Source organism: Balaenoptera ricei, chromosome 4 (genome assembly GCF_028023285.1).
Source record: "Balaenoptera ricei isolate mBalRic1 chromosome 4, mBalRic1.hap2, whole genome shotgun sequence".
Lineage (NCBI taxonomy): Eukaryota > Metazoa > Chordata > Mammalia > Artiodactyla > Balaenopteridae > Balaenoptera > Balaenoptera ricei.
The window spans coordinates 161,761,983-161,789,902 of NC_082642.1; the positions used below are offsets into that span (position 1 = coordinate 161,761,983).

General features: G+C 53.2%; 1 protein-coding gene across 13 annotated transcripts in view; it reads left to right on the plus strand.

Annotated features, from left to right (window-relative positions):
• DIP2A (disco interacting protein 2 homolog A) overlaps positions 1-27,920 on the plus strand; it is a 90,479-nt gene that overhangs the window by 43,894 nt on the left and 18,665 nt on the right. For 11 of the 13 annotated variants that reach the window (XM_059921773.1, XM_059921774.1, XM_059921777.1 and 8 more), the window contains 17 exons: positions 2,329-2,420; positions 5,432-5,542; positions 6,740-6,863; positions 7,209-7,318; positions 7,653-7,755; positions 9,112-9,176; positions 9,399-9,492; positions 10,428-10,547; positions 11,725-11,839; positions 13,187-13,326; positions 15,760-15,896; positions 16,355-16,435; positions 16,906-17,033; positions 19,305-19,419; positions 24,831-25,032; positions 25,891-26,000; positions 26,091-26,171. In XM_059921773.1, coding sequence (XP_059777756.1) covers positions 2,329-2,420; positions 5,432-5,542; positions 6,740-6,863; positions 7,209-7,318; positions 7,653-7,755; positions 9,112-9,176; positions 9,399-9,492; positions 10,428-10,547; positions 11,725-11,839; positions 13,187-13,326; positions 15,760-15,896; positions 16,355-16,435; positions 16,906-17,033; positions 19,305-19,419; positions 24,831-25,032; positions 25,891-26,000; positions 26,091-26,171 — 1,928 coding nt within the window. Of the gene's footprint in view, positions 1-2,328; positions 2,421-5,431; positions 5,543-6,739; positions 6,864-7,208; positions 7,319-7,652; positions 7,756-9,111; positions 9,177-9,398; positions 9,493-10,427; positions 10,548-11,724; positions 11,840-13,186; positions 13,327-15,759; positions 15,897-16,354; positions 16,436-16,905; positions 17,253-17,648; positions 19,420-24,830; positions 25,033-25,890; positions 26,001-26,090; positions 26,172-27,920 lie in introns of those variants that run through there. The other 2 variants (XM_059921776.1, XR_009503043.1) reach the window with 2 other exon arrangements.

A 27,920-nucleotide genomic window follows, 5' to 3' on the forward strand; every position in this document is an offset into this window, starting at 1 on the left:
AGCAGGCTTCCCTCCTCCCGTCCTGGGCTCTAGCACTGCTGTTCTCCCACCTGCGTTTAGACCTGCCGCCCACCTGGAGGGAGTTTAGTTTGTGTGTGTGGTGTGGGCCTGGGCTCGGGGTCAATTCTTCAGGAAAGATGGCAGGCAGCTGTCCTGTTCTTGTCCCCTCCGTGCTACCCGTGTTGTAACTGGAGTTGTCCACACGGGGGTGGGTCTGTTTGGGGTTCTTTGTTTTATCACGTTGATTTATATTCTACCCTTACGCCAATAGCACACTCTTTTCTTTTTTTTTTTTAAAGATTTTTTTGATGTGGACAGTTTTTAAAGTCTTTATTGAATTTGTTACAATGTTGCTTCTGTTTTATGTTTTGGATTTTTGGCTGTGAGGCATGTGGGATCTTAGCTCCCCGACCGGGTATCGAACCCTCACCCCCTGCATTGGAAGGCGAAGTCTTAACCACTGGACCGCAGGGAAGTCCCAGCCACGCTCTCTGAATTGCTGTCGCTTTATAATAGTCTTGACGTCCATTGAGAAAGTCTTCCTGTCTTGTCTCCTTTTTCCAGAGCGTCTTGGCTTCTCTCGCCCTGGTATTTCAGTGTCAGTTTGTGTCAGGTGCCACAGACACACCTGTTGAGGTTTTGGTTATCGTTGCCTTGAGCAGTTTGAGGAGAATTAGCACGTTTGCATTACGGTGCCTTCTAGCAAATGGACATAATAGGTTCCTCCGTTCATTCAAATCTTTTTCAACCTCAGTACTGTTTTATATAAGTTTCTGGGGGGAGACTTTGCATACTTTTGGTAACACATATTCTTAGATATTTGGCATGTTTATTTAAATCTTATAAATAGCATCATTAAATTTTTATTTACTGTTTATCGATGGCACATAGATATTAAATGCTATTTGCGTATTGCTGTTATATCTGATAGCCTTACTGATTTCAGTTATGGGATTCATGATATGTGCAGTCACGTCTTCTGCAAATAATGACGGTTTTGTTTCTTATTGTTTTACCTTCTCTGCCCCTTGCACCCCAGTTGCATTGGCTGAGACTTTGAGTGAAAAGGCAGTTGTCCTTGACTTGCTCCTCCTCTCTGAGGGAAGGCTTTCAGTATCTGACCATTAATGATGATACCTCCTGTGGAATTTTTAAAGATGACTTTTAACAGTCACATTAAGGAAGTTTCCTTTCATCCCAAATTTAAGAAGGATTTTTAAAATCCTGAATGATTAATTATTTTAGTTTTTTTCACCTTTATTCTGTTAATGTGGGAAATTATGTTGATTTTCTGTTAAACCTCTTTGCATTGTTGCAGAGAGGTCATGATGCATTTTTCTTTTTATAAATATCTGGATTCAGTTTGGAAATCTTTATGTGTTACAGTTACAGTTATTAATATCTTGAGTTGACCTTTCTATTTAGGCAAAGGCAGTGGTGTTTTGAGTTGACTATTTTTCTCATTTATTTCTCAGGCCCCGCAGTTCACTTATCTCACAACGTTGTGCCCGAGTTTAGACTATTTACAGCAAAGGGCGTGTGGTTGCCGCGTGGTTGCCCAGGGGTGGGGAGGGTGAAGGACGGCTCTGTCTTCCTGCGTTGCTGCACCGCGCAGGGTGAGTGGGAGGGCTGCTTCCGGTTTGGGGTGGACTCAGGCTTTTCCGTCTTCCTCCCCCTCTCTCCCTACCCTTCAGTGTCCCGTGTATCATGTGCCGTGTTCCTCCGGGAAGCACCCACAGGGCTGGGCACCTTCAGGAGGGGTCCAGACGCTCCCCTCCAGCCTCCCGTGGCTCTGCCAGGTTCCCTAACATCTCCCTGACTGTCTCCTTTTTTGAGTGAAAGCAGAGATGAAGATGGACCCACCTCATGAATTGTTGTTGTAAAGGTTAAATGACTTATATGCCACTCTCATAAGGGATATATATAATTGAGACACATTCAATGACATGAAAACGCATTCACAGTGCAATGTTGATTGAAAAAACAGTGAAGTATGATCCCATTTCTTAAAAATTGTGCATACGTGTGTGTGTGTGTATACATATATAACAGAAAGAATGCTTTTTTCAGCTGGCTTTTCTATAGTCTAAATTTTCTATGATAAAATGCTGTTTTACTTTTCTGTTAAGAAAAATAAATCGGTAAGTTGTTTTTAAGAGAAAACTTCATTGCAGCATTGTGCAAAAATAATTATCAATTGGAAACTGCCTGAATTTTCAGCAATAGAGTAATAATGGTATGTTAATGGGATGTTATGATTGCTACATTAAAATGTTAATTATTAGTTTCTTAAATTTTACATTGCTTAGTATTTTTATTTTATTTTAGGCAAACTTTGGAGTCGGAGTTTAAAACTAGCTTATACTCTACTTAATAAACTGACTAATAAGAATGAACCACTACTTAAACCCGGAGACAGAGTAAGTAACCAAATGCACCTTTGTTGGAGTGAGTGAGGATGGAGACTAAAAATCTGTTTCAGTGACATCAGTGTTCTCTCAGCTGTTCAGACTTACAGCATTAATCGAAGGGCTTTAAGTCAGCAATGAAAAAATATTAAATGTGGAAAAAGTTTGTGTTGGTGTAGATAAAATGATCGTTCCTTTTAGTCTCCCTCATTGCCCATTTCCTGATTCTTAAACCTCTTTTCTCTTTGACTTCATATGTGTTGGTTTTAATAAAAATATTAATGTCAGATATTAATCAGTGCTACATTTCCAAAGCTTAAGTTTTGTGAAGAAACGTTGACCTTACTTTGAAATTCTGTGTGTTTTATATTCATCTCCTTCCCTCTTCCATGGGGCCAGAACAGAACTCAGAGGAGGCTTGGGGCTTAGTTCCTCGTCCTGCACTGCCCAACATGGTTGGCAATAGCCACAGGGAGCCGTTTAAATTAACCCAAATTAAATGAAATTAGAGTTTTAGTTCCTTAGTTGCACGAACCCCATTTCCAGGGTCCAGTCCCCGCGTGTGGCTGACAGCTACCACGTGTGATAGCGCGGAGAGAGAACGACTCCACCACTGCGGGAAGTTGTGCTACGCAGCACTGCCCTAGGCAAACTGAGCCAGGCTTGAGGAACCCCGGCGTAGCGGGAGGTCCGGCATGGTGGAAGCCAGCATGCTTACCAGTGAAATCCCCAGTGAGAGGGGTTGCCTGAGGTCGGGTCACCCAGCAGGGAAGCTGTAGGTTGACGGGGTGGTGTGGGGTCTCAGGCTGCTCTCGAGCCCTCAGTCTTTAATGTGGACCAGTAGCCAAGGACATTTGTGGACGACGAAACTTCAGTGTGAAAGAGCACCGAGGCGCTTACCCCAGCGCTGCGTAGGGCAGGGTGCAGGAACCTCGCGGCCTCCCGGGGAAAGCGGGCTGTGCACAGAGGCCAGCAACCCCAGGGGGGCCCGCTCTCTCAGCGTGGCACTGGGGGAGACAGCTGTGCTTCGGAAGCCCAGAGGGAGTGCGGTCTTCCTGGGCAGTCGACGGGTGTGAGGGTGGGGCACCATTCTCAGACAGGCGGGACTCAGAAGCCTGGGCTCTTTCTCGCGAAGCTCACAGAGGGAGTGCTCCCGCAAACGAGTGCGCGGTCCAAACAGGAGAGCCACCAGCGCGGCCCAGCGTCCGCGAGCTGCGGGCCAGGAGCAGCCAGGCAGGGCCAGCAGGACGAGGCCCCAGGTGGGCAGGCTGGTCAGCAGCTGGTGAAACCCAGGAGCTTACCTGACTGGTTGGTTAGTTAGAAATACTATTGACAGGTTTGACACACGCAGCGGGGCATTTCCGAGCAAGCTGGCCAGTGCACACAGAGGAAGGGAAGCCGGTGAAAGAGGCAGTGGCTGTCACCACCAGAAAGAAGGGGCGAGCTTGGCTGTAGAAACGTAAACAGTACGGGGATGATTCCTCATGATACCTGGCGCTTTAGAACAAACCTGTCGGAACCCCTGACTTATGTTGTGCTTTAAAATGATTCTAAGAATCACTAATTTCTTTCTCTTGAAGAAAGTTCTTGCAAGGACAAGGACTTCCAGATACTTCATTGACTTGCAAGTGAATCCACGTAACTGGGTCAATTATAAAGGATTGATGAGATCACAGTTAGCGATTTAGTGATTGGAAATGAATGGCAAGTTCATCCTCCTGTGATAATATACTTTATAAAAGTGAACAAACACAACTCTTTATAACAGATTCTCTAAGGACAGGTATGTTCTACCAGACATCCAGTCTCGAGGCTAAAGGTCACAGTTCTTAATCGTGGGACAAACGCTATTAACACCAACTTTCAAAGGAGATCTTTGCCGTTTTCAACAAACTTATTAGAAACTTGATTTCCAGACCTCAAGTACAGAATTTTGATACAGATACAGATTAAATTTTGTCTTATGAAGTACAGGGTTATTAGCTATCCAAGGCCCGGCCCTCAAAGGCCCTGTGTTGTCAGTCCCCTCAAATACTGTTCTGACTTATCATGTAGGTTTCGAGCACACTATTATTACAATATTTGGGACTTAGAAAAACCTCATCCCATAAATAGCTTTTAATTTAACCAGATATTATAAGAAATGGAAATTGGGATGATGGGAGAAGAGAAAAGTGGGGAATGAAGAGGGCTCAGTGTTTGTCTGCAGTAACAGGAAATAAAACATATGTCCACATACCTTCACACATAAGACACAGCAGTGTGAGCATAGTATCTAAAAAGATGAGAGCAGTTGGCAAAAAGAGGATATAAAACATGTTAAAAGTGGCTGCCTTGGGGAGTGGGGAAGGGTGATATGGGTGTAGCTTTTCGTTAGTACTTTTTGTCATTTTAATTCTGTGTTTTAAAACTTTTTTGATAAAAATAAAAATGTAAGATAAATGTAATAGAATATGTAATTTAAACAGTGGCAGCATGATGACCAGGTGGGAGCAGGGAGTGGGCCCCCGTGGAGACTCCGAGAGGGCAGCTGTGGGGGTCTTGCTGAGTTCTGTGCCCACCACCCTCCCCTGTTAACGTTTCGGTCTTGAGCGAAGGTCTGTCCAAGTAAAACGTTGGTGTCAGGATTTTTTCTTTTGGAAGATCTTTTGATAGACTTTGATTCCTGGTTCCCTCTTCATGTCCAGGTGTTTTTCACCTGGGCTACTTGATGGTGGGTGATGGTCCATCGCGTCCTTCCCTGGGTCGCTGCTGCCCAGATGGTCAGAGTGGACGGAGCTGGACCTAGACCCCGCGGGCAGACCCAGCTGCGCTTGCCTTTAGCCCCAGGAGTTTAACATTATTTTGTCGCATGCGGGGTAAAGACCATAACCTAAAGACTGTGTATTAGAAGTTACATGGCTGCAGACACTTAAGGACCAAGGGTTAGCACTCAAAGTAACGTTTTCTGTCTCAGCAGCAGGCATTCAGATGACTGCATTACTCACCAGTGGATTTCGCGGTTTTCCTTTGTACTCTCGTAGGTGGCGCTGGTGTTTCCTAATAGCGACCCCGTCATGTTCACTGTTGCGTTCTATGGGTGCCTCCTGGCAGAGCTGGTTCCTGTCCCCATCGAAGTGCCACTAACAAGAAAGGTAGCAAGCGCGGTGCGGGTCCCAGGTTCACAGTCCCTGAGGCTTCATCCTGAAGTCCACGTGTCCATTCGCAGGCCTTAGTCTCCTCACTCCAGGTGCCGTCTGGAGTCGGGGGACAGGCGGGCGGGGCTCAGAGAGATTAGAGCAGCTTCATCCCCAGACGCTCCTTTTATGTATCTCGCTGGTGACAAGGGCACTGGAACAGCTGTTGGGGGGGCCAGTATGTCACTTGTTTGAATTTCCCAACAGAAATTAACATTCTTTCCTCCAATGCATAGAAGTTGGGATTTGATGAGGGTTTGTTAAATCATTTCTCAAAGTGGTGTGTTTATTGATAATAACTTGCATTTCTTGGGGATAAGTAAATCATTACAGAGATGTCTTGTAGCTCACTTCTAAGTGATAGTTTTAAATATATGGCATCTCTTGCATTTCTGTTCACTTCCATAACAGCGAGCAGCTTTCATTGCTGAAATGAATGACTCTGGCCGGGGCAGGGGGCGGGTTGCTGGTGTTCTAGGGAGCTGCGACATTTTAGGTATAAATACAAGTCATCTGATTATTGAAAAATAGATCATTTTAGGAGTCGACTCAGCATGTACTTTAGAAAATCCTAGTTTTCTGTGGTATCCCAGTGTTCAGGCAGTTGTTCACATGAGCATTATCTGCAAGAAATATTCAAGAATCCCAAAGGTAAAGCTTGTGAATAAAAGCAGTATATCCCAAAGGAGAACATATGGTGAACAGATATTTGAATACCGGGATTCTTAGGGTAAGACTAGAGTTTGTAAAATTTATAAGAAGAAAATGATAAAACTCTACTGAAGGACATATTCTGTGTGGAAATAATTAAGATTGCTAAAGGTCAGGCCTGCCCATATTAATCTGTAAATTTCAAACACAAATCAAGTGCAAATTTCAATGCTGTTGTTATTTTTGGAGTTTATTAAAACGGTATTAAATGTCATTTGCAAGAAAAAAGTTTAAGAAATTAGCCCATTACCCAGAACTTTATATGCCATGGCAGAAAATATATCTTTCAGATTTAAAAACAATTGTATTTTCTTTGGGTGAAAACATAGTATATACCTATAGTATATACCTATACAGGGCTGAATTGTCCTAATTTTCCAAGGGCTGAGAAAAAGAGTTCTGCTCTGTGTGAGCTGAGCGCCTCTGCTTTCTCTGTTTCCGCAGGACGCTGGCAGCCAGCAGGTCGGGTTTCTGCTGGGCAGCTGTGGCGTCGCCCTGGCCCTGACCACGGACGCTTGTCAGAAAGGCCTGCCCAAGGCCCAGACGGGAGAGGTGGCGGCCTTCAAAGGTGGGCCTGGGGGCGGGCAGCGGGCGGCCCAGTTCTCTGCTAACCCGGGCCCTCGGGCGTCCTTTCCTGTCAGCGACCGTTACGGAGACGGAAGGGCCCCCAGGGAAAGCGAGGCTGTGTTCTAGGCCTTGGGGAGTCTCGCTCCTCGCCTGGGTCGGGATCTGGACCTGTGCTGTCCCGCCTGGGGGCCACTGGCCGTCAGACCTGAGTTCATAACGGTTCAGTGAGGCAAGGCCCCTCGGCTCTCGGCATCTCGGGCTGCGTGGTGGGCGGCAGAGGTGCCGTTGCGGGGAGCAGAGACCCCTGACCCTCGCCTCTGCCGGGTCCTTGTCTGCGCCCTCACAGGTTGGCCCCCCCTCACCTGGCTGGTGATCGACGGGAAGCACCTGACTAAGCCCCCCAAGGACTGGCACCCATCGGCACAGGACGCGGGGGCCGGGACCGCCTACATCGAGGTAGCGACCTTGCCTGGCGAGGCTGAAACAGACCCCCGTGTTCAGGGCTTGTTCCCCGAGTGTAGCTGCTGCTGCTTAGATCACGGGCGACAGCTTCTGTGCTTTGCCTCCGCCCCAGAAAGATGAGGTGTCCTGTTGGGAACTCACCCAGACCCTCCCCTGGGGACCAGCCTGCGTGCCCTGTTGCCCTCAGTACCTGCCCCGGGTGACCCGACTTCAGCTGAGGGCGTCACCTCGAGGGCCTGGGGTGCGCTCCAACTGAACCGATGGTTGGTGAAGGGGGACGGCCTCCAGAGACATCGCCTAACGAGCTTGTGCTTTTGAAATCTTTCAGTATAAAACCAGCAAAGAAGGCAGCACCGTGGGGGTGGCGGTGTCCCATGCATCCCTGCTGGCACAGTGCCAGGCTCTGACCCAGGCATGCGGCTACTCGGAAGGTGAGGGCGTGGGGCGGCTCTCCGGCCGGGCACAAGGCACCTGGACGCTGTCCCGCATAGCGTCTGCTGTTTAATCCAGGTCGTGCGGCTCGCTTGCTCGGGGCCTCTGCTCTCCTGGACGGGTAGAGTGTGGACACTGGCGTTACAGAGCGTGAAACCCACTCACTACCCATTGGTCTGTGGCCAGTGGGCTGGTTCAAACTGTGCCGTAGCTGAGGGGCAGCGCATTTTGCGTTTTCTTATCGGGACACACTTTTTCTTACTGTTTTCTGTGGCTGGCTTTGGCTTAAGCTGTCACGCACTCGGATGTACCAGTGGAATCTTTGTGGTCAGGGCTTGTCTCTTGGCAATATACAGGCAGCTCCCCCTTTACTGCGAACTATCAGCTATGTAACGTAGAGAACTTTACTTCTTTCCACTAAAATACTGGAATTGAACAAAACTAGGAAGTAAATTGAGTGGTATGTGTAAAATCTGAAATATCAGTGTTTAGAAGCAAGGGCTAGTTGAGGGCACCGGGCAAGACCTCGGTGGACATTTGGAAAAGGATTTTAGGTGTGTTCAAGGGCCTACGTAATTTTTTTAAAATTCTATCAAATCAGGTCCCCTGGTTTTCTTTTTCTTCAGATCCAGTGTTAACCGTACATGTATCACCTATAATTTGGGCTCCTTAGCCAGCAAGGGAACGTGTGTAGAGTATTCTCGACAGAATGCCGCAGCATTTCCTGGCACACAAACCAAACTTCCTGTTCACTGTTGGGTGTTCCTTCTGTGGGTGCACCTGGCAGCCCCAGGCTCTGTCCTCTGCCCGAGCTCTGAGCCTCAGGGCTGTGCTGGGAAGCGGCCCTGGGACCCCAGCTACCCCTGCGCCCTACAGCACGCTCGGCACAGCCTCTGGGAGAGAGAGTGGGCAGGAGGGAAGGAACAGCTCTGAAGGGAGGTGACACGGGGAGCCTGTGACGTTTCCCGGGGCTGCAGGATGACGTGAGGAGTGGGGGTGTGCGGGCGTAGGGTTGAGAGGTGAGAGACCCGCCACCGTCCTTCATCTCCACGTCCAAGCCTGCCGCCTCTGGAGTGTACGCTGCCCCCTGTGTTTACAGATGAGTGATCAGCAGATTCTCCGTTTTAATCCACAGTTGTATGACCTTCTGCTTTTATGTTTTTCCAGTAATTTGAATAACCAAGTAACTTGATAACCAAGATTATTGATTGATTGGTGCATGGCATTTGGGAGCGCTGTGTATCTTTCCTAAAACCCTTATATGTTGATGATGTAATCATCTCAGAGTTTCTCTGAAAATGCACATGACATGAGGAGGGTCACTCGGTGGTTTAACCATCTTTGTCCTCTTTCAGCTGAAACATTAACAAATGTGCTGGATTTCAAAAGGGATGCCGGCCTGTGGCATGGAGTGTTAACAGTGAGTGCTGTACCTAAACGACCTGACTGTTAGAGGGAGGGTTGCTAACGTTTCACGTCCGTGGGTGACTCCAAGCCCTGTTAAAGCTGATGGAGTAACGCTTAGTCGTGTTGGTGTGAACCGTGTCTCTGCACTGAGCTGTCCTGTGAGCAGAGCTCTGATGCTCTCTGTGCCTTTCCTGGCGGGCTCTGTGCCCAGCCCCGACCGCGCGTCTCTTTGCAGAGTGTCATGAACAGGATGCACGTGGTCAGCATCCCGTTCGCGCTGATGAAGGCCAACCCACTCTCCTGGATTCAGAAAGTGTGCGCGTATAAAGGTAACGGGAGTAGCGTCTCTCGATTCATCCTTCATTCGAGAAGTCTCTTTGATTTCATCTTTGGCGATTAAGAAAAAATAAAGCAGCATGCAGAACCGCAGGCGTGTGTGGCCGGGGCCAGGCTCCCCTACGCCGTGGTGGGTCTGAGTCGCCGGCGCTGGGGAGCTGGGGGGTCGTGGAGGACAGCTCTTTTCTGCAAGGGCCGGAGACTCCTAACTTTATTCTCTCACAGAAATGCTCCTAATTCTTAGTTCTTGAGGTGGCTTTGATTTGAAGTTCGGGCTCTTCAAGCCACCAGTAGCAAAGCTGTTTACTCATAGCGGCTTATGACCCAGAGTGAGGGGGCTGCCCGTGGGGCCCCGCCCGCCCTGCTGTCCACCTGTGGTCAGTCGGTGCTTCCCCAGCACGGCCACACCTGCGTGGTCTGAGCGTCCCTCTGGCTCTGCTTCGGTAGAGCTCGGGGGCACCGTTAGTCCCCCTGAGGGGCTCGGGTTTTCCTCGCACTGACTGGTCCCGGGTGGCCGTGTGCTTGTCCGCTGCCCTGACGGTGGTGCCGGTACCGATGTGACGTGGGCCGTTCTCTGCAGCGTGCTGGACGCTGTCGCTGTTTACCGTGTCTAGCGGAGGAGAGCCAGAGTCCGGTGGGGCGCTTGGCGGGTGCCTCTGCTGGTGAGAGCAGGGCCGGGAATGAGGCCCAGCCCGTCTGTTCACATCGGGGGCCGCCCCGCAGCCCCACGTCCCCGGGGCCCCCAGCACAGGGCAGGCCCAGCCTCGCGGCCGTGGGAGGGGCAGGTGTGGGGAGAACAGAGAGGCTCCAAGGGAGAATCAGTTGCGAACGAGCGAGTCGATCTCTAGGTAGGCCGGGCGGCAGGGAGCACGCGGCCTGCTCTGTGTGCTCGCGCCCCTGACGCAGGCGCGCCCTCGCCCCCGCGCAGCCCGGGCCGCGCTGGTGAAGTCCCGCGACATGCACTGGTCGCTCTTGGCTCAGCGAGGTCAGAGGGGCGTCAGCCTCAGCTCCCTGCGCCTGCTGATCGTGGCCGACGGCGCGAACCCGTGTGAGTACCGCCCGCCCCGCCCCCGCCCCCGCCGGCCCGGCCGGCCGCCCCGCGTCCTCCTGGGCTCTGTGCCCCGGTCTCTGCTCGGGGCCCGAGAGGAGCTGCCGGTTGTGCAGGACCTGCCCGGGGTGTCCTGGGGAGCCTTGGGTGGCCTTGGGTGGGGTTTCCAGGCAGCACAGAACCGGGGGGGGGGGGGCGGCGGTGGGAGTTTTCTCACTGCTTTAACACCTGTGTGTCACTGTTTGTGCACTGAATCCGCCCTGGACCAGAGGCTGCCTTTCATCTAATCCCCTGTCCAGCTGTGGCCCCGACACTCGGGAGGGAACCCTACCTTCTAGCACCCCAACGTCTCTCCTTCCCTCCACCCACCCGAACCCCGAGGGCCCCGCCGTCCCGCCTCCAAAGCACCGGAGCTGCCGGCTCCTCTGAGCCTCCACTGCGGTGCACCCGTCGAGCCACCAGGAGCCCCTCCCCGGGCTGCTGCCCCCCAGACCCCAGATCCCGCCACTCCGAGCGCCCGTCTCTCCCCTGTAGCTCCGAGCCCTCTGGACGGTCTTGTGTGTCCTCTGCTGGACACGAGGACCCATGACCAGGTCCCCTCCTTCCCCGCAGCCTCACTGTGCAGAGGGTGCAGGTCGTGGTGCAGCCCCGGGGCCCCAGTGGGTGCAGGGCTGTGCTGACTCAGGCCCTGAGCGGGCAGCACCCAGCCTCCTAGGAGCTGAGTTTTCATGGCCCGGTGACGCTGGCAGAGAAGCAGGGACAGAGAGCTAGGCTGCGCCCGCAGGAGAGGCACGGCAGGGCCGCTTGGCAGAGGCTGCGGTTCCGAGGCACGCCCAGGAGAGGGCGCGCACGTGGCCGGGGCCTCATGCGGTGGAAGGTTCGGCTGCGGGCGGCTCCGTTAGTGCCCTGGGTCACCTCCCCCTTGGCAGAGCTGCCAGGAGGCGGGTGAGGCCGTGGGTTAGACCTCAGAGACAATGCGGGGCTGAGAGTTGGCTTCTTGTTTGCTGGCGATTTGAGAACGCGCCCTGTTTTTCATGGAAAGGGCCCCACCCGCTCCCCATGAGACTTTGACTGTGAGGTGAAGGGGTGCAGCCTCCAGGCCCGGCGCCGGGCCTCCCCCACGCCGGGTGCCCGTCGGCTTTGCGCTCAGCTCTTGCGTCCACTCTGTCTCACGCAGGGTCCATATCCTCCTGTGACGCGTTCCTCAACGTCTTTCAAGCCAGAGGGCTGAGGCCCGAGGTGATCTGTCCCTGCGCCAGTTCTCCGGAAGCGCTCACGGTGGCCATCCGCAGGTAGACCATCCTGTAGACGCCTAGTTCTTCCTCATTCAGCCGAATTACCTGTGGTAGCGAATTTGGTTGATCTGTTCCTGAGCAGGAGAAATTGAGAGCAGTGCCCAGCCCTGGGCCCGTTTCCCAGGTGTGTTGGTGTTGTAATGGGGCAGCCCCAGGTGCCACGTCCAACAGCCTGTGTTGGCCGCACGTCCCACACCGGCCTGGTTTGTGGCGCAAGTTCAATAGCAGCTCCCTGGGTCGCGATCTCTGGATTCTTGCAGCACGCGGGCTGGTTTTCCCGAGCGCTCCTCAGATCAGGAAGGCCTTGTGTTCCGCAGTAAACACTGCAGCCAGGACTCGCCCCTGTTCCAGGAAAGGGTGGCTGGCGGCCAGTGCCCGTCAGCTGTGGACGGGGGTCTGTGCCTGCGGGACCCTTGACCTCCCAGTGATGCCCCCTGGCCCCACCGCCCCCAGGCCGCGTCCTCTCTGGGCTCATCCGTGTTGCTCCCCAGGCCCCCGCAGGTGTGCCCCTCGGCTCACCTTCCTGCCCGGGTCGTCCACGCTGCCCTGAGCGCCATCCTCGGGTAGAGGGCAGCATGCTCGCAGCTGAGGGTGACTTAGTGTTAATTTTCCACCCTCAACTCAGATTAGCCTCAGCTGTGGTCTTGTGTTATGTCTGTGTATTTATAAATAGTAGTGTAAGTGATGGTAAAATTTTAGTAATAATTAGCGTTAAAAACAACATCTTTATTCTTCACAGGGAATAAGGTGTTCTTCGTTCCTTTGTTCTATGGTGGTTTCTTGTGCTCAGCAGAGTAGTGTTTTCCCGCTGGAGGAGACATGACGTTTGTCTCTCAGCATCCTGGTTCCTGCTGCTGCGAAGCTAATCAGGCCCAAACTTGGCGTCGCAAACAGCAGCAGTCACTTTACTCCCTCTCCTGCTTCCCGTGGTCAGGAGTTGGGAAGGGCTGCTCGGGGCAGTTCTGCCAGCCGTTCGAGGGTCTCGGGCTGGGGAGTGGCCGACCCTTTGTTCTTCCTGCCTGCGGCCCTGGGCTCCTTGCCCTGGTTTTGGTGCCCGCAGGCTTGCTCCCAGGAAGCGGTCACCTGCTGCTCACCTGCTGCTCGGGGCTCCGGGGGACGTCCCAGGACGGCCTGGTGGAAACGTCCTCGTGGCCCACCGGGCCCCCCTGCGGAGGAGTGCGTGACGGGGGGCGTCGCGCACGCCTGTGGGGACACGCGCTGCCCCCCGAGGCCCTGCAGCCAGCACAGATGGGCACCTGGCTGCTCATCGTCCTGCCGGCAGGGGGCCGTGGTCCCACGCCCACGGGCTCTGTCCCCGCGTCAGTGAATCCGCTTTGTTTCCAGGCCGCCTGACCTGGGGGGCCCTCCTCCAAGAAGAGCTGTGCTGTCGATGAGCGGCCTCAGTCACGGGGTGATCAGACTGGACGCGGAAGAGAAGCTCTCGGTCCTGGCGGTTCAGGACGTCGGTCAGGCGATGCCTGGAGGTGAGGTCGCAGCTGGGGATGGTCTTGACCTGCGGCCGGGTGGCAGCAAGGGCTCTGGAGCACGCGAGCACCGGAGGGCTTCAGATGATTCCCCGTGTGAATTGGGATTTTAACTTGTAACATATTTTTTGGTTTTGGCCTCCCTTTGTATCACGTTAAAGTTGTGCTAAGATACGGGGTGTGTCTACGGCCTGTGAACCGGACTCTGGTCCCCCACCGTTGGGGAAGTAGTGCCAGAGCTCGGGCTCTGGGTGCTCGCCACGCGCCAGGCAGTCGTCACGCCTCCCCCGAGGCCAGGCGCCAGCCTCAGGCCCCTGGACGTGTGCAGGTAACCCGGTGATGCGACTGTCTCTACGTCCTGACAAGGGCCTGCTAGGGGGGCAGTGTGGCCCTGAAGGTTCCCAGGGGTCCCCGTGCTTCCAGAAAGGCCCCGGGCCTGGATGACGCGTGCGTCGCGGGGTGTCTGTGCCGCCATGGCAGCCAGCCAGCGCAGGAAGGTGACGGCGCTGTGCCCTGCAGCTCCCCCACAGGCGCGAGCACACGCGGGACCCCGTGCAGGGTCATGGGGGAGAGTTAAGAGCAGAGCCTGGCCCGGGAGGCCCTGTGGCATTGTGAGTTGGGGAGCGCCCCTCACCGCGGTGACCCCACGGCTGCTCCAGCTTCCCCCCTCCCCGTGCCGGCCCCTCTGGGCTCCGGGCAGCTGGCTAAGCCACCTGGTCACCTCCGGAGAGCGGCGCCATCTCTGCGTCCGTCGCCCCGTCCGCTGCTCCCCGGGGTACAGGGCCTGCATGGGCCGGGCGTGAGCCGCCCACGCTCGGGGGCTGGCTGGGAACCAGCGGGAGGGCCGCGGGCCGCGGTCTGGGCCTGTGCGTGTGCCAGAGGTTGGACACGTAGAACAAGGCTGGACGTTTGAGTTTGTTTCTAGTTCCACTTTCTTAGAAGCGTGAGTTGTGTTTTTTCCTGGCCTAAGTCTACCAGAAGTAAGGACTCATCGGTTCTGTAGAGGCAGGAACTCCAGCATAAACGTTTTATGAGGGGTAAAGAGCAGAGTCTTCCTGATTTTCAGTTGTTATGTGGCGAGCACAGGAATTCTCTAGAAGATGGCGAAATATTGTAATAGGTGATTCTTTTGATTGAAAGTATAAGGACTTTCATACTGGGGCTCGTTTTATTCTTAAACTTGGACCAGGTTCTGTGTGTGTGCCCACGCTCCCTCAGGCACGTGTGTGCTCCCTCGGGTGTGTGTGTGTGTGTGCACGCGCTCCCTCAGGTATGTGTGTGTGCTCCCTCAGGGGTGTGTGTGTGTGGTGTGTGTGTGTGCACGTGCTCCCTCAGGTGTGTGTGTGTGGTGTGTGTGTGCACGTGCTCCCTCAGGTGTGTGTGTGTGTGGTGTGTGTGCACGTGCTCCCTCAAGTGTGTGTGTGTGCTCCCTCAGGTGTGTGTGTGTGTGCACGTGCTCCCTCAGGTATGTGTGTGTGCTCCCTCAGGGGTGGGTGTGTGTGTGTGGTGTGTGTGCACGTGCTCCCTCAGGTGTGTGTGTGTGTGTGTGTGTGTGTGGTGTGTGTGCACGTGCTCCCTCAGGTGTGTGTGTGTGTGCTCCCTCAGGGGTGTGTGTGTGTGTGTTGTGTGCACGTGCTCCCTCAGGTGTGTGTGTGTGTGTTGTGTGCATGTGCTCCCTCAGGTGTGTGTGCACACGCTCCCTCAGGGGTGTGTGTGTGTGTGTGTGTGTGTGTGTGTATGTGCACGTGCTCCCTCAGGTGTGTGGGTGGTGTGTGTGCGCGCATGTGCACACGCTCCCTCGGGTGTGTGTGTGTCTGTGGCCGGGACTGTTGCAGGTCTGAGTCAGTGAGGACCTGGGGGGTCTTGTTTTCGGCAGATGCACAGCCTTCTCTGTGTCAGCCCCAGGGTTGTGTTACCACGGCACGCAGGGGCTGTCCCTTTTGGTCTGGTTGTGCTGTGGGCGGGGTCTCTGTTGGTTTAGAACGCAGGCGAGCACGCGGATCTGGGGGGAAACGCACGCGCAGCAGCGCCACCCTCCGCTGCCTGCCCTCCTGAGGCTCTGGGCCACAGGCGGCCACGTGGGTGGGCGTGCTGCTTGGTGAAGACAGAAGGGGGTCACGGGGCCGCGGGAGGGGCCCACGCTCGGGTGGGGTCGTCAGGCCTGGTGTGGGAGCCAGCCCGAAAGGCAAAGGTGCGAGCGGATGGCACCTCCCATCTCCTGCGGGTTCAGGAGGGCGGGGCCGGGGCCACGACAGAGCCCGCGTGACTGGGAGCGTTTCTGTCACCTTCACGTACCGTGTGTGGAACACGCAGGCTTGTGGCCAGCGGGGTGTGAGTGTCCACCCTGCAGAGGCCAAGCCCGCGGGTCTCTGGGCATGACCCATCTCGGTGTCCTCTTTGTTCGTGCCCTTGAGGGTTGTTTTCTCTCTTTAGCTAACGTGTGTGTTGTGAAGGTGGAGGGGATCCCTTATCTCTGTAAAACCGATGAAGTTGGAGAAATCTGCGTCAACTCCAGCGCGACGGCGACAGCGTACTATGGGCTGCTCGGGATCACAAAGAACATCTTTGAGGTCCGCGCCTGGTCCCTACCTTTGTGCTGAAGTCGAGTCCACAGCTGCGGAGGGGTGGGAGGGGACAGTGCGTAGGACTGGCTCTGGCAGGCCAGCCGTACGCGGGCGCCTCGTGCCCCTGACGGATCCAGGTTGGCCCAGGGAAACCGGCCTCTGGGCTGGAGCCGTAGGGTCGTCAGGAGAGCCCAGCGAGTGCCCCCCAGCCCCCAGGCCGGGACGGGACAGGCCGGGAGGGGGAGCACGGGCCGTGGAGGCCAGGAGCCTGATGGAGGTCTCACCAGACGGCAGGGACTTTGGCCCTGGTGGGAGCCCCTTCCCCTCCAGGGAGACGCGGTGATGCCCATCTGAGGAGCCATGCCCGGCGTGGGCAGCGCATGCCGGGCCCTCTCTCCCCCCCGCCTGCCGCTCACTTGACCCCTGTGGACCACGCCTGACCTTGTCCTCTCCACTCTGTGCAGACTGTCCCAGTCACGGCAGGGGGCGCGCCCATCTCCGACAGACCTTTCACCAGGACGGGGCTGCTGGGCTTCATCGGGCCTGTGAGTATGTCCCGCTGGCAGACCTGGGCCTGCAGATGGGCTCAGAGCTGGGGAGGGGTGCTGCTCCGCGTCCCCTGTGCACAGGACCCCCCCCCCCCCCCGACAGAGTCCCGGCCTCCAGAACGTCACTGGGGCCGAGCTGGGGAGCCCTGTCTATAGCGCAGGAGCATCAAGTCCTTAACAGACTTCACCCTCAGCTGCATTCCCATCTCTGACCTTTCCGGTGCTGACGCCTGCCCTGGGTGCCCCCTCGCACCCCCCCTCCCCCCACAAAGCCCGCCAGGCTTAGGGCCCCTTTACCCCTGGTGGCCCCTGCCCACGGTCTCCCTGGGCAGGGAGACCGTGGGCAGGGGGCCCGCTGGCCCTGTCTGTGAGTTACTTGGTCTCTGAGCTGTCGGGTCTCTGTAGCAGGGCCTGAGCCACAGGGCCTGCCCACGTGTCCGGGGCCCGACCAGCATCCTTGCCTTCAGGATAACCTGGTCTTCGTCGTGGGCAAGCTGGACGGGCTGATGGTGGTGGGGGTCCGCAGACACAACGCGGACGACATCGTGGCCACCGCACTGGCCGTGGAGCCCATGAAGTTTGTCTACAGAGGCAGGTGATGCGCTGCGGGTCCCCTTGCCGTGCCTTTAGGTTCCTTCTCTAGTTAACCTTCGAGAGGTCTCCTGCAGTGGAAGGAAAGCCCAGTGATTTGAATACACAAAACCTAAAAATTCCCATTCATCAGAGGAACTTCACAAAGAACAGGATGACATTTGCAGCGAGGAGGCCAGAGTTGGAGTCCTCACCGTCCACAGAGCTCGTGGTTCCTTAGAGGGTGAGATCCAGACCTTGACCTGGGCACGGAGACCGGGCCCAGACGCCACACGGGGCACAGTGCACGTGAGGGCGAGGGCACCTGGGCAGCTGCCCGAGAACCTCGGGAGTGCAGCCTGGAGCGGAGGGCGCCCTTTTCCCTGAAATCACCCGAGGCCGTTCTCTCCTGGGATAGAGTCAGTTCACCTTCTCTGAACGTGTTAGGCAATCACTTTACAGATTGTCATGTCTATAGAGCACGTAAGGGGGCCCCTGGCCTGGGCCCCAGGCGGCTGGGGCGGGGAGGGGGCGCCCTGTCCAGCTCGTCCAGCTCCGAGCTCTTTGTCCTGGAGGAGGTGGCCCCTTCTCCTAGCTGGTCCACTCAGCCACTGCATTTCTTCATTTTATTCTTCTCAAGGTAGTGCTTTCGTTACTCAAACTAGGGTGCCTGTGAGCCTGGCTGGAGCCTTCCTTTGAACATACCTTAAAGAAACCATCAGGGAATTCTGCCAGTGGTAGGTCAGCGTGGTCTGCCGGCCCTTCCCCGGGTCAGGATGACGGCCGCGTATAAGCACTCGGGAGAAACGAGCAGGGCGGGCAGGCCTGGTGGGCGCGTGCAGCCTGGAGCCGGGGCGCACAGGACTCAGAGCAGAAACCGAGACACCGTGAGTGCAAGTGTCCACCGAGGGGACGCCGGGGTCGCCCGCGCCCGCTCCTGGGTGCGTTAGGGAGCCTCGCATGGCCACTGACACTGGACGGCAGCTGGAGGGGACGCCGGCCCAGCGACTAGCGGGGGTGCAGGGTGGTCGCCCCCGCGGATGGAGAGGTGGCCTGCGTGCCTCCGCCAGGGCGGAGCTGAGCACTGGCGAGGTCGCGGCGTCACGACAGAAGCGTGTTTAACGGATGGAGTAAACGCAGGGCAGAGGCGGCTGTGGAGTGAGCTGACACGCTGGAAAGCCAGATAAAGAAATTTCTCCAGAAGTCAAGAGATAGAAAGTTTAAAAGAAAAATTAAGAGGGAAGCAGAGCAAGAAGGGCTGGCTGGCATCCTGAGAGCAGACTCAGGGTGGGGGGTGCATGTCTGGACCCTGAGGAAGGGGGCCTGTGGGGTGGGCCTCCAGCCAGGATGCGTCAGACTCCCCGGCAGAGGGGCCGGAGCGAGAGGATGACCGTGCAGTAACGTTTTAAGTTTTTCAGAGGAACTTTTAACCTAGATTTTATATTCATCCCAAGATGTCGCTTAATTGTGCGGTTGCAGTAAAAGTATTCTTGGGTACGTAAGGTTCAGAAGTTTTGTCACAGAAAGACCATGTTTGTGAAAACACTTTTGGGTGAGGTACTAAGAGAAACAAGATGTGTGAAAGTAAGGAAAGGTTAATACTGGGTAAAGTTTGTTGCATGAAAGAGAGTGGGTGCACGTGTGTGCGTGTGCGTGCCTGTGTGTGTGCATGCCTATGCGTGTGCCTGCGTATGCGCGTGCCTGTGCGCGCAGCGGCCAAAGGAGCAGCCAGAGAAGGTAGGTCTGTGAGGGCCCAGAGCTAGCTTGGCAGCCGTGCCAGCAGGATGGGCGTGATGGGGACACAGATGCTTGTCTCATAAAGAAAAAGAGAATCCACTCAAAGTCCAAAGGAAGAAAAAGGCAACACAGAGAAAAGGAGAACATGTTGAACTTCTTCAGTAAGCCATGAGAAAGACGACCACTGACGTCAGTCACAGACATGAGCGGAGTGATGAGTGGTGAGAGATTTCGCCTGGACTAAGAAACAGATAATTAACAGAACTTCTAGACAGAGATTTTTGCATAAGGAAGTACATCACATAGATTAACATTGCAATTAAGGAAAACCTTCTTTTACAACGTGTGCCTGGTGGTTTGCTGTGCACTGAAGTCCTTTCTGTTTTGTGAATCGAAACTTATTTCATCCACATTGGAGGAGGTTCGTGGCTGCTTCCCTTTAAATTCTGTTGGACAGCGTCTCCCTCCAGCCCTGCTGCGGCTTCCGTCTGGGCGGGACGGGGCGTCTGCGTCCCGGCCCCCCTTGCTGGGCGGTCATCTCTGTCCCTTCCTCCCCCAGGATCGCGGTGTTCTCCGTGACAGTGCTGCACGATGACCGGATCGTGCTGGTGGCAGAGCAGCGGCCTGACGCCTCAGAGGAAGACAGCTTCCAGTGGATGAGCCGTGTGCTGCAGGTGGGTGCGTGTGGGCACACGGCGGGCACTGGCTGAGCGCGGGCTGACCCTCGAGGTGAGGGGCGGCCCCGCGGAGCTGCCGTCCACCGGGGTGAGAGATGCAAACTTGCACGCGTCGGTGTTTCCACCGTTGTGCTTTGAGAATTTCAAACGTGTAGCAAGGCTGGAAGCGTAGCCCAGTGAACCCCTCGCGCCCGGGCTGGGGCTCCGCGTGCTTCCCACCTCGTGACACCCGTTCGACACGCACGTGCCCTCGGCCTCACCCGCGTGCTGCGCGCTGTCCTTCCCTACACGTCCACGTTTACATCCTTAAATACTGAACTAGATTCAACAAGTTCTTTTGCGGGGAAGGGAGTAAACTTTGCCTGCAGTAAAGAGCACAAACTAAATGTCCACTCAGCTTTACTGAATGTAACTTACATGTAGAAGGAGCCCATTTTCAAGTGTCCAGGTTGATGAGTTTTGACAAATGTACGCACCCAGGTAACCACAGGTAAGAGTGCTTCTGTCTAACGGGGAATCGCTGGCTGCTTTGTGTCGCCGGGGATGAGCCCTGCCCCCGCCCTGGATGTCCGTGCGGACGAATCTCACTGTGGGCTCCTGGTCTGGCATTCTTTCCCTCAACATCATGTTTGTGTAGTTCCTCGTGGTGTGTGGATCAGTGGCTCATTCCTTTTTATTGCCAAGTGTGTTCTTTTGCTTATCTGTTCACACCTTGGTGGACATTGGGTTGTTAATTTTTGGCTATTGTGAATAAGGCTACTGTGGACAATAGTGTACAAATCTTTAGGTGAATTTCAGTCCTGGCAGCTTTTCAGGGAAGCCCTCTGGTGTCCCGACAGCTCTGGTTGGTTGTGTGGCGTGTGCTCGGCCCCGGCCACCTAAGAAAGGACACTTGTACAGAGCAGACAAGGTCCAGTGTCAGGGAGGCCAGGGAGCTCTGAGCTTCAGAGGGTAGGTTTTTCTACTAATATTTACAACGTTTATTTTTAATGAAAATTTTTAATGTTTTGTTATGGAATATTTCTAATATACGAAACATACAAAAGAGAGTGTAACAACCCCTGTGTGTCCACCGCTGCTTCAGCAATGACCAGTCAAGGCCCCAGCCGTGCCCCGCCCATCCTCCCCGCTTCTCCCTAGGGAGCGCTTTGAAGCAAATCCCGGACTCACAGATTTACCTGTAAATTTGAGTGTCTCTTTCTTTAAAAAAGAAGTACCAGTGTCACATCTTAAAAATTAACAATAAAATCTTTATTCAGGTATAATTGCCATGTAACACTGTATTAGTTTCAGGTGTACCACATAATGATTTGATTTTGTATATATAGTGAAAGAGTCACTACAATACGTCTAGTTAATGTCCGTCAACACACAGAGTTACAGAATTTTTTTCTCGTGGTGAGAACTTCTAAGATCTACTTTCTTAGCAACTTTGAAACACACGGCACAGCAGTATTAACTGCAGTCCCATGCTGTACATGGCACCCCCAGCACTTATCACCTTATAACTGGAAGTTTCTCCCTTTTGACGCCTTCACCCATTTCTCCCACCCCCCACCCCTCACCTCTGGCAACCACCAATCTGTTCTCTATGTCTATGAGCTCATCTTTTTGTTTTTGTTTTTAGATTCCACATATAAGAGATCATATGTTTTTGTCTTTCTTCATCTAATTTATCTCACTTAGCATAATGCTATCAAGGCCCATCTATGTTGTTGCAAATGGCAAGATTTCATTATTTTTTATGGCTGAGTAATATTCCTCTCTCTCTCTCTCTCTCTCTCTCTCTCTCTCTGTGTGTGTGTGTGTGTGTGTGTGTGTGTGTGTGTGTGTATACCACAGTTTCTTTATCCATTCATCCATTGATGGATGCTTAGGTATGTTGGCTATTGTAAATAATACTGCAATGAACAGAGGGGTGCATATATTTTTTTCAAGTCAGCATTTTGGTGTTTTTTTATTTACTTATTTATTTATTTTTGGCTGCGTTGGGTCTTCGTTGCTGCGCGCGGGCTTTCTCTAGTTGCGGTGAGCAGGGGCTACTCTTTGTTGCGGTGCGCGGGCTTCTCATTGCGGTGGCTTCTCTTGTTGTGGAGCATGGGCTCTAGGCACACGGGCTTCAGAAGTTGTGGCATGTGGGCTCAGTAGTTGTGGCTCTTGGGCTCTAGAGCGTAGGCTCAGTAGTTGTGGTGCACGGGCTTAGTTGCTTCGCGGCATGTGGGATCTTCCCGGATCAGGGCTCAAACCTGTGCCCCTGCATTGGCTGGTGGATTCTTAACCACTGCACCACCAGGGATGTCCAGCATTTTTGGTTTTTTTCCAATAAATACCCAGAAGTGGAATTGGTGGATCATATAGTAGTTCTATTTTTAGTTTTTTGAGGAACCCCCATACTGTTTTCCATGGCAGCAGCACCAGTTTACTTTCCCACTAACAGTGCACGAGGGCTCCCTTTTCTCCACACCCTCACCAACACTTGTTATTTTTTGTCCTTTTGATAATAGCCATTCCAACCGGTGTGAGGTGATATCTCATTGTGGTTTTGATTTGCATTTTCCTGATGATTAGTGATGTTTAGCATCTTTTTATATACCTGTTGGCCATTTATATGTCTTCTTTGGAAAAATGTCTATTCAGGTCCTCTGCCCATTTTTTAATTGTATTATTTGATTTTTGCTTTTGGTGTTTTTTTTTGCTATTGAGTTGTATGAGTTTCTTACGTATTTTGGATCTTAACCCTTATCAGATATATTATTTGCAAATATTTTCTCCCATTCAATAGGTTCCTTTCCTTTTGCTGATGGTTTCCTTTGCTGTGCAGAAACCTTTTAGTTTGATGTAGTCCCACTTGTTTATTTTTGCTCTTGTTGCTTTTGCTTTTGGTGTCAAATCCAAAAAAATCATCACCAAGACTGATGTCAAGGAGTTTACCATAGCCTATGTTTTATTCTAGGAGTTTTACGGTTTCAGGTCTTACATTCAAGTCTTTAATCTATTTTGAATTAGTTTTATGTGTGGTGTCCAGTTTTCCCAACACCATTCATTGAGGGGGCTCTCTTTCCCTGTTGTCTGTTCTTGTCTCCTTTGTTGTAAGTTAACTGACCACATATGTGTGGGATTATTCCTGGGCTCTCTATTCTGTTCCACTGACCTACATCTGTTTCTGTGCCAATACCACACTGTTTTGATTACTATAGCTCTATGATGTTTGAAATCAGGGAGCATGATACTTCTAGCTTTGTACTTCTTTCTTAAGATTGCTTTGACAATTCAGGGTCTTTTGTGGTTCCGTACAAATGTTAGGAGTGTATTTTCTAGTTCTGTGAAAAATGTCATGGGTATTGTGATATTGCATTAAATCTGCAGATGGCTTTGGGTAGTATGGACATTTCAACAATATTAATTCTTCCAATCCATGAACTCAGAATATCTTTCCATTTATTTGTGTCTTTTTTAATTTCTTTCATCAGTGTCTCATAGTGTACATGTGTCCTTCACCTCCTTGGTTAAATTTATTCCTAGGTATTTTGTTCTTTTGGATGTAATTGTATATATAATTATATATATATATATAATTAAATATTTAGTCACTATTCAAATTTCCCGGATTATCTGATGTTTAGTATGTGTGTTAAACTCAGGATCAAAATAAGGTGAAAATTGCACTTGGTGGGGCCAGGTTTTTAAGTCTTTTTTAATCTATAGACTCCTCTTCTGTCATATTTTTCTTGCAGTTTGTTTATTGACAGAGGCAGGTTGTTTGTCCAGTACGTCTCCCCGTCCTGGGCTCTGACGGCTGTGCCTCTGCGGTGTCACTCAGTGTGCTCCTCTGTCTCCTGTATTTCCTGCATGTCGGTGGGTAGATCTTGAGGCTTGATCAGACTCGGGCTCGATTTTCTGGCTGACAGTCTCATGGGAGGTGGCATGTTGTGTCCGCTGGTTTGTTAGGGCTTCATGGGGCTGCTGCTTCAATTCTGTTCCTTCCTCATCGTTAACGCAGCAGCTTTGGAAGGGTCTTCTACAAAGAGCGCTGAAGTCGCCGGGGGACCTGGAGGTTGTGCAGGAACGCGAGATCCAGGGTTGATTTCAGGGTCCTGAGCTGGCTTCCTGGAGATGTTTTGGCTTTTGTCTCACTATGAACTAGTGGATTATAGTTGTTATATATATATATTTTTAAAATTAATTAATTAATTAATTTATTTATTTTTGGCTGTGTTGGGTCTTCGTTTCTGTGCGAGGGCTTTCTCCAGCTGTGGTGATTGGGGGCCACTCTTCATCGTGGTGCACGGACCTCTCACTGTCGCGGCCTCTCCCGTTGCGGAGCACAGGCTCCAGACGCGCAGGCTCAGTAGTTGTGGCTCACGGGCCCAGTTGCTCCGCGGCATGTGGGATCCTCCCAGACCAGGGCTCGAACCCGTGTCCCCTGCATTGGCAAGCAGATTCCTAACCACTGTGCCACCAGGGAAGCCCTATAGTTGTTATATTTTTGACAATGGTCAGTGGGAGCCTCTTCGGATTGGCTCTTGAGTCCTTTAGACACACCTCCTGGGTTCTTTGAGGCCACACCGAGGAACAGGAAGCTCGATTCCTGGGGAGGTGGTGCATTTTGTGTCCTAGACCTGACACTACTGAGGCCCCGCTGCCTTCTAGGGGAAATGGAATTTGGGCACTGTCTGGGAACTTGATGTTACTGGCTTTTTTCAGTGGGCAGAGTAGGAGATGATGCCCACCTGCTTACAAGATTACCTGCATCATGAGTTTATGCTGCTAGTTCCAGCTCGAGACCTCAGGGTTTTTTCTTAAGTCACCGATCTTTCTCCACAATGAAAAATTGCAGTGGTGATACTTCCAGCAGAAGTACTCATGTCCTGAGGCCACTCTGCACACACCACAGTCTCCAAATAACCGTCTCCACACTACCTCTCAAGTGTGACATTTCCGAGTGCAGCTTAAGATGTTTTTTCAATTCTTTTTGCCCGTGGGACTGGATTAATGAAATTCCTGTGTTTAAAGTCACTCTAAGTAGATTCTCTCTGTGGGGCTGTGCCACCAACCTGATTCCACTCCGGTTGAGTTCATTTGTTTTATTTTACTTTCAGTTAGGGATTGCTTTTTTAAATTTTAAGTTTTTTGTGTGTAAAATATATCCATGGTTCCAAATTTGAAAGCAAGGTGTATTCCGAGGAGTCCAGCTTCTGCCTTGCTGTTCACTGCTTCTCCCACAGGAAGTCACTTAACTGCTTTTACGGCTTTTTTTTAATGTGAGCAGTTACAGATTTATATTCGATTGTGCACATACACAGCACGTGTGTGTAAGTGATAGGAAATGCACACTCGTCTCGCCATGTTTCTCTTCTAACAAAACGTCCCAGAGGTCACAGTTCCCCGTCTCATGCCCCCCCTTCCAGGCCATCGACAGCATCCACCAGGTGGGCGTGTACTGTCTGGCCCTGGTTCCTGCGAACACCTTGCCCAAGGCCCCTCTAGGAGGGATTCACGTTTCTGAAACCAAGCAGCGCTTTCTGGAGGGGATGCTGCACCCGTGTAACGTGTTGATGTGCCCTCACACGTGTGTTACCAACCTTCCCAAGCCTCGCCAGAAGCAGCCAGGTTAGTGTACATCACGCAACACGTGTGCTCCGTCTTCAGACTGCGGCAACTACGCTTGTGTTTAACTGGTGCAGCCCTGTTGAACGCTCCGTCTCTGGGGTCGGGGTTAAGAGCCAGGGCGAACGAACGGCACACCGGGTCGGTCCCCACCTCCTGCCCCCCCAGAAGGAGAGCCCCGCCCCACGTCCCCAGCATGGGGGTTCCCCCCGCCGGTTAGCACCCACCCTGGGACTGGATTCAGGCGTGGCGTCTGAGCTGTGGAGGCTGCTCCCTGGGGGCGGAACTGATGCCCAAGAGCAGCCCTGGAGCCGGAATCTAAAGCACCGCCGTGGCCGCCATTGTGCCGTGGGGCGGCTGGCCACGCCGAGGCCACGGGGGCTGTGGGCGCTGCGCGTGCCGCTACTCGGCTCTGTCATCAGCCACAGTCACCGGGTTGACGGGACCTGGGAGCCCCGACAAACGGTCAACTTCCCTTCCCTGGTTTAACTCTTATGTACAGTTTTCCATTCCTTTGGTTATGTAAATTTTTAGTAAATGCTAACCTGTGCTGATTATTAAATACATAAAATACCATTAAATGAAACACAACCAGTAAAACAATGAGGTAAATACTTTAAGCTGTGGCTGAGGTCTAATCATATCTCCCCAGGGCATCTGCCGTGTGGTGAGTGTCTTCATCTGGCTTGTTTGTAAGAGAGAGATTCTGTCTGTCACTTAGCATAACCCTTGTAGCTGGTTTCCCGAACACCTGTATCGTAGTGAAGAATTAAATGCCTGCCTGTTCAAATAAAAAGTTGTGTGATGATTGCCTATCAGACGTCACCCACCTCTCACTCACGACCCCTCCTCGTTTTCTAGAGGTCGGACCAGCCTCCATGATCGTTGGGAATCTGGTCGCTGGGAGGAGAATCGCCCAGGCCTCGGGGAGGGAGCTGTCTCACCTGGAGGACAGTGACCAGGCGAGGAAGGTAAGGGCGGGAGGGAGGGCGGGGTGGGGGGTGTGCCTCCCTGGCAGGTGGGGCGCCGCCAGGGCTGAGCACCCTCTCCGCACCCCGCAGTTCCTGTTCCTGCCCGACGTGCTGCAGTGGCGGGCCCACAGCACGCCCGAGCACCTGCTCTTCCTGCTGCTGAATGCCAAGGTGAGGCCGCCCACTCCTGGAGGCCACGCGCTGCCCGCGTAGGTGAGGGGCCGCGGGCTGTCTCCAGCCGTGGTACTCAGGCTCGAGGCCTCACGTTTGGAGAACAGCGAGCCTTGGCACCCAGGCCCCGGCTGGCGTGCTTCTCTCTCTGGAAGCCTCAGCTTCCACACAAGCCACACAGTTGCCTTTCTGTGGCTTTTATATTTAACAGGAAAATTCTCATTACCTTGTCTTTTGATTATGAATAGTATGCATGTAAATACTCCTAAGTGAACTAAAAGGAAATGTTTATTTTGTAAAAATTAAGAATTTAGACTCTCTACATTTGTTGATAGCTTTAACATGACAAATACTGCTTGGTGCCCTGATCCTGGGTGCCTTTCAGTGGGCGTTACACGATACCAGGAGCTTCTAGGGTATAAAGGAGAAACTGTAAGTTGCGGGCCAGGAGACAAACTATGAAAACATGAAAAATAACAATGAAAACCCTGCATGACTCGCTGTCAGGCGCTCCTGGGCCCACGAGGACGCTTGCGCTCTGACGTCTTAGAAACACTGGCCTTGGGACTTGCCTGGTGGTCCAGTGGTTAAGTCTGTGCACTCCCAATGCAGGGGGCCCAGGTTCAATCCCTGGCTGGGGAACTAAGATCGTGCATGCCGCATGGTGCAGCCAAAAAAAAACGAAGAGAAACACCAGCCTGGCTTTCAGTACTGCTCGTTACTGGCCACTGTTCCTTCATTCAGAAATATTATTGATGCCTGCTACATATGCAGTGTTAAAGAAGACAAAAAAGGCCCCTTTTCGCCAGACAGTGAGCTAAGTCTTCCTGCTAGAAAACCAGTGCTCAGGAGAGGTGCCGTGTTCCTGGTTCACGTGTATCTGCAGATCTGGAAGGCGTTCAGTAGACATTTGTTTCATGGCTGATGGAATTCTAAAGCCAATAAGTAACAGTTGACCAGGATAAAGTCAGCTCGTGGTGAGAAGCTGAAAATCAGTGCAGCCGGGGCTGTGAGGCGGCGAGGCCGGGGCACTGGGCTGACCCCAGGCGTGAGCTGTGAGGGGTGTGACGGGGCCCGTGATTCTGAGCAATTCCTCTGGATTGTAAGAGGGCAAGGGCGGGAGCAGCGGGCCAGGGGGCCGTGGTCCAGGTGAGAGATGACCATTCAGAGAAGAGGACGTGGGGACGTGGACGCATGTGAGGGGGTGGTCAGAGGCAGGCCCGCGGGATCGAGGGTGGCCTGCGTGGGGGCTGAGCGCCTGTGCGGATGGGGCGCTTACCAGGGAGGAGGGGGCTGTGGGTGGGCGTGTCCAGAGACGCCACCAGGAGCACGGTCAGCCCAGAAGACCCCATGATCGTCTTTAAAACTCAGAGCTCAGGAGGAACCAACAAAAGACCACCTGGCCTTCTCCAGGTGCATTCCAAAAACTTGTAAGTTTTTGCACTTCTTTTGGCTTGTCAACCTTCTCAGGTTTGAATTGTCCTTAGGTCTCCAAGGACATGCCGGCCTTCGACCCGGGAGGAGGCCTGTGCCTGGCAGGTGGTGTCCCTGGCACGAGGTGGCCCCTAGCCTTGGGAACTGGCGGGGCTCCGGGCCTTTGGGCTCCCGGCGAGTGCCCGGCATGGCGCTCTGTACCTCGGCTTGGGTGTGAGGAGAGTCTGACCTGCTGTGCAAAGCCCCCGGGCCTGCGTGGTGGGGCCCCGGCCGAGGAGCAGTGAGGGGTTTGGAGGCTGCACCGGGCTGTCCTGG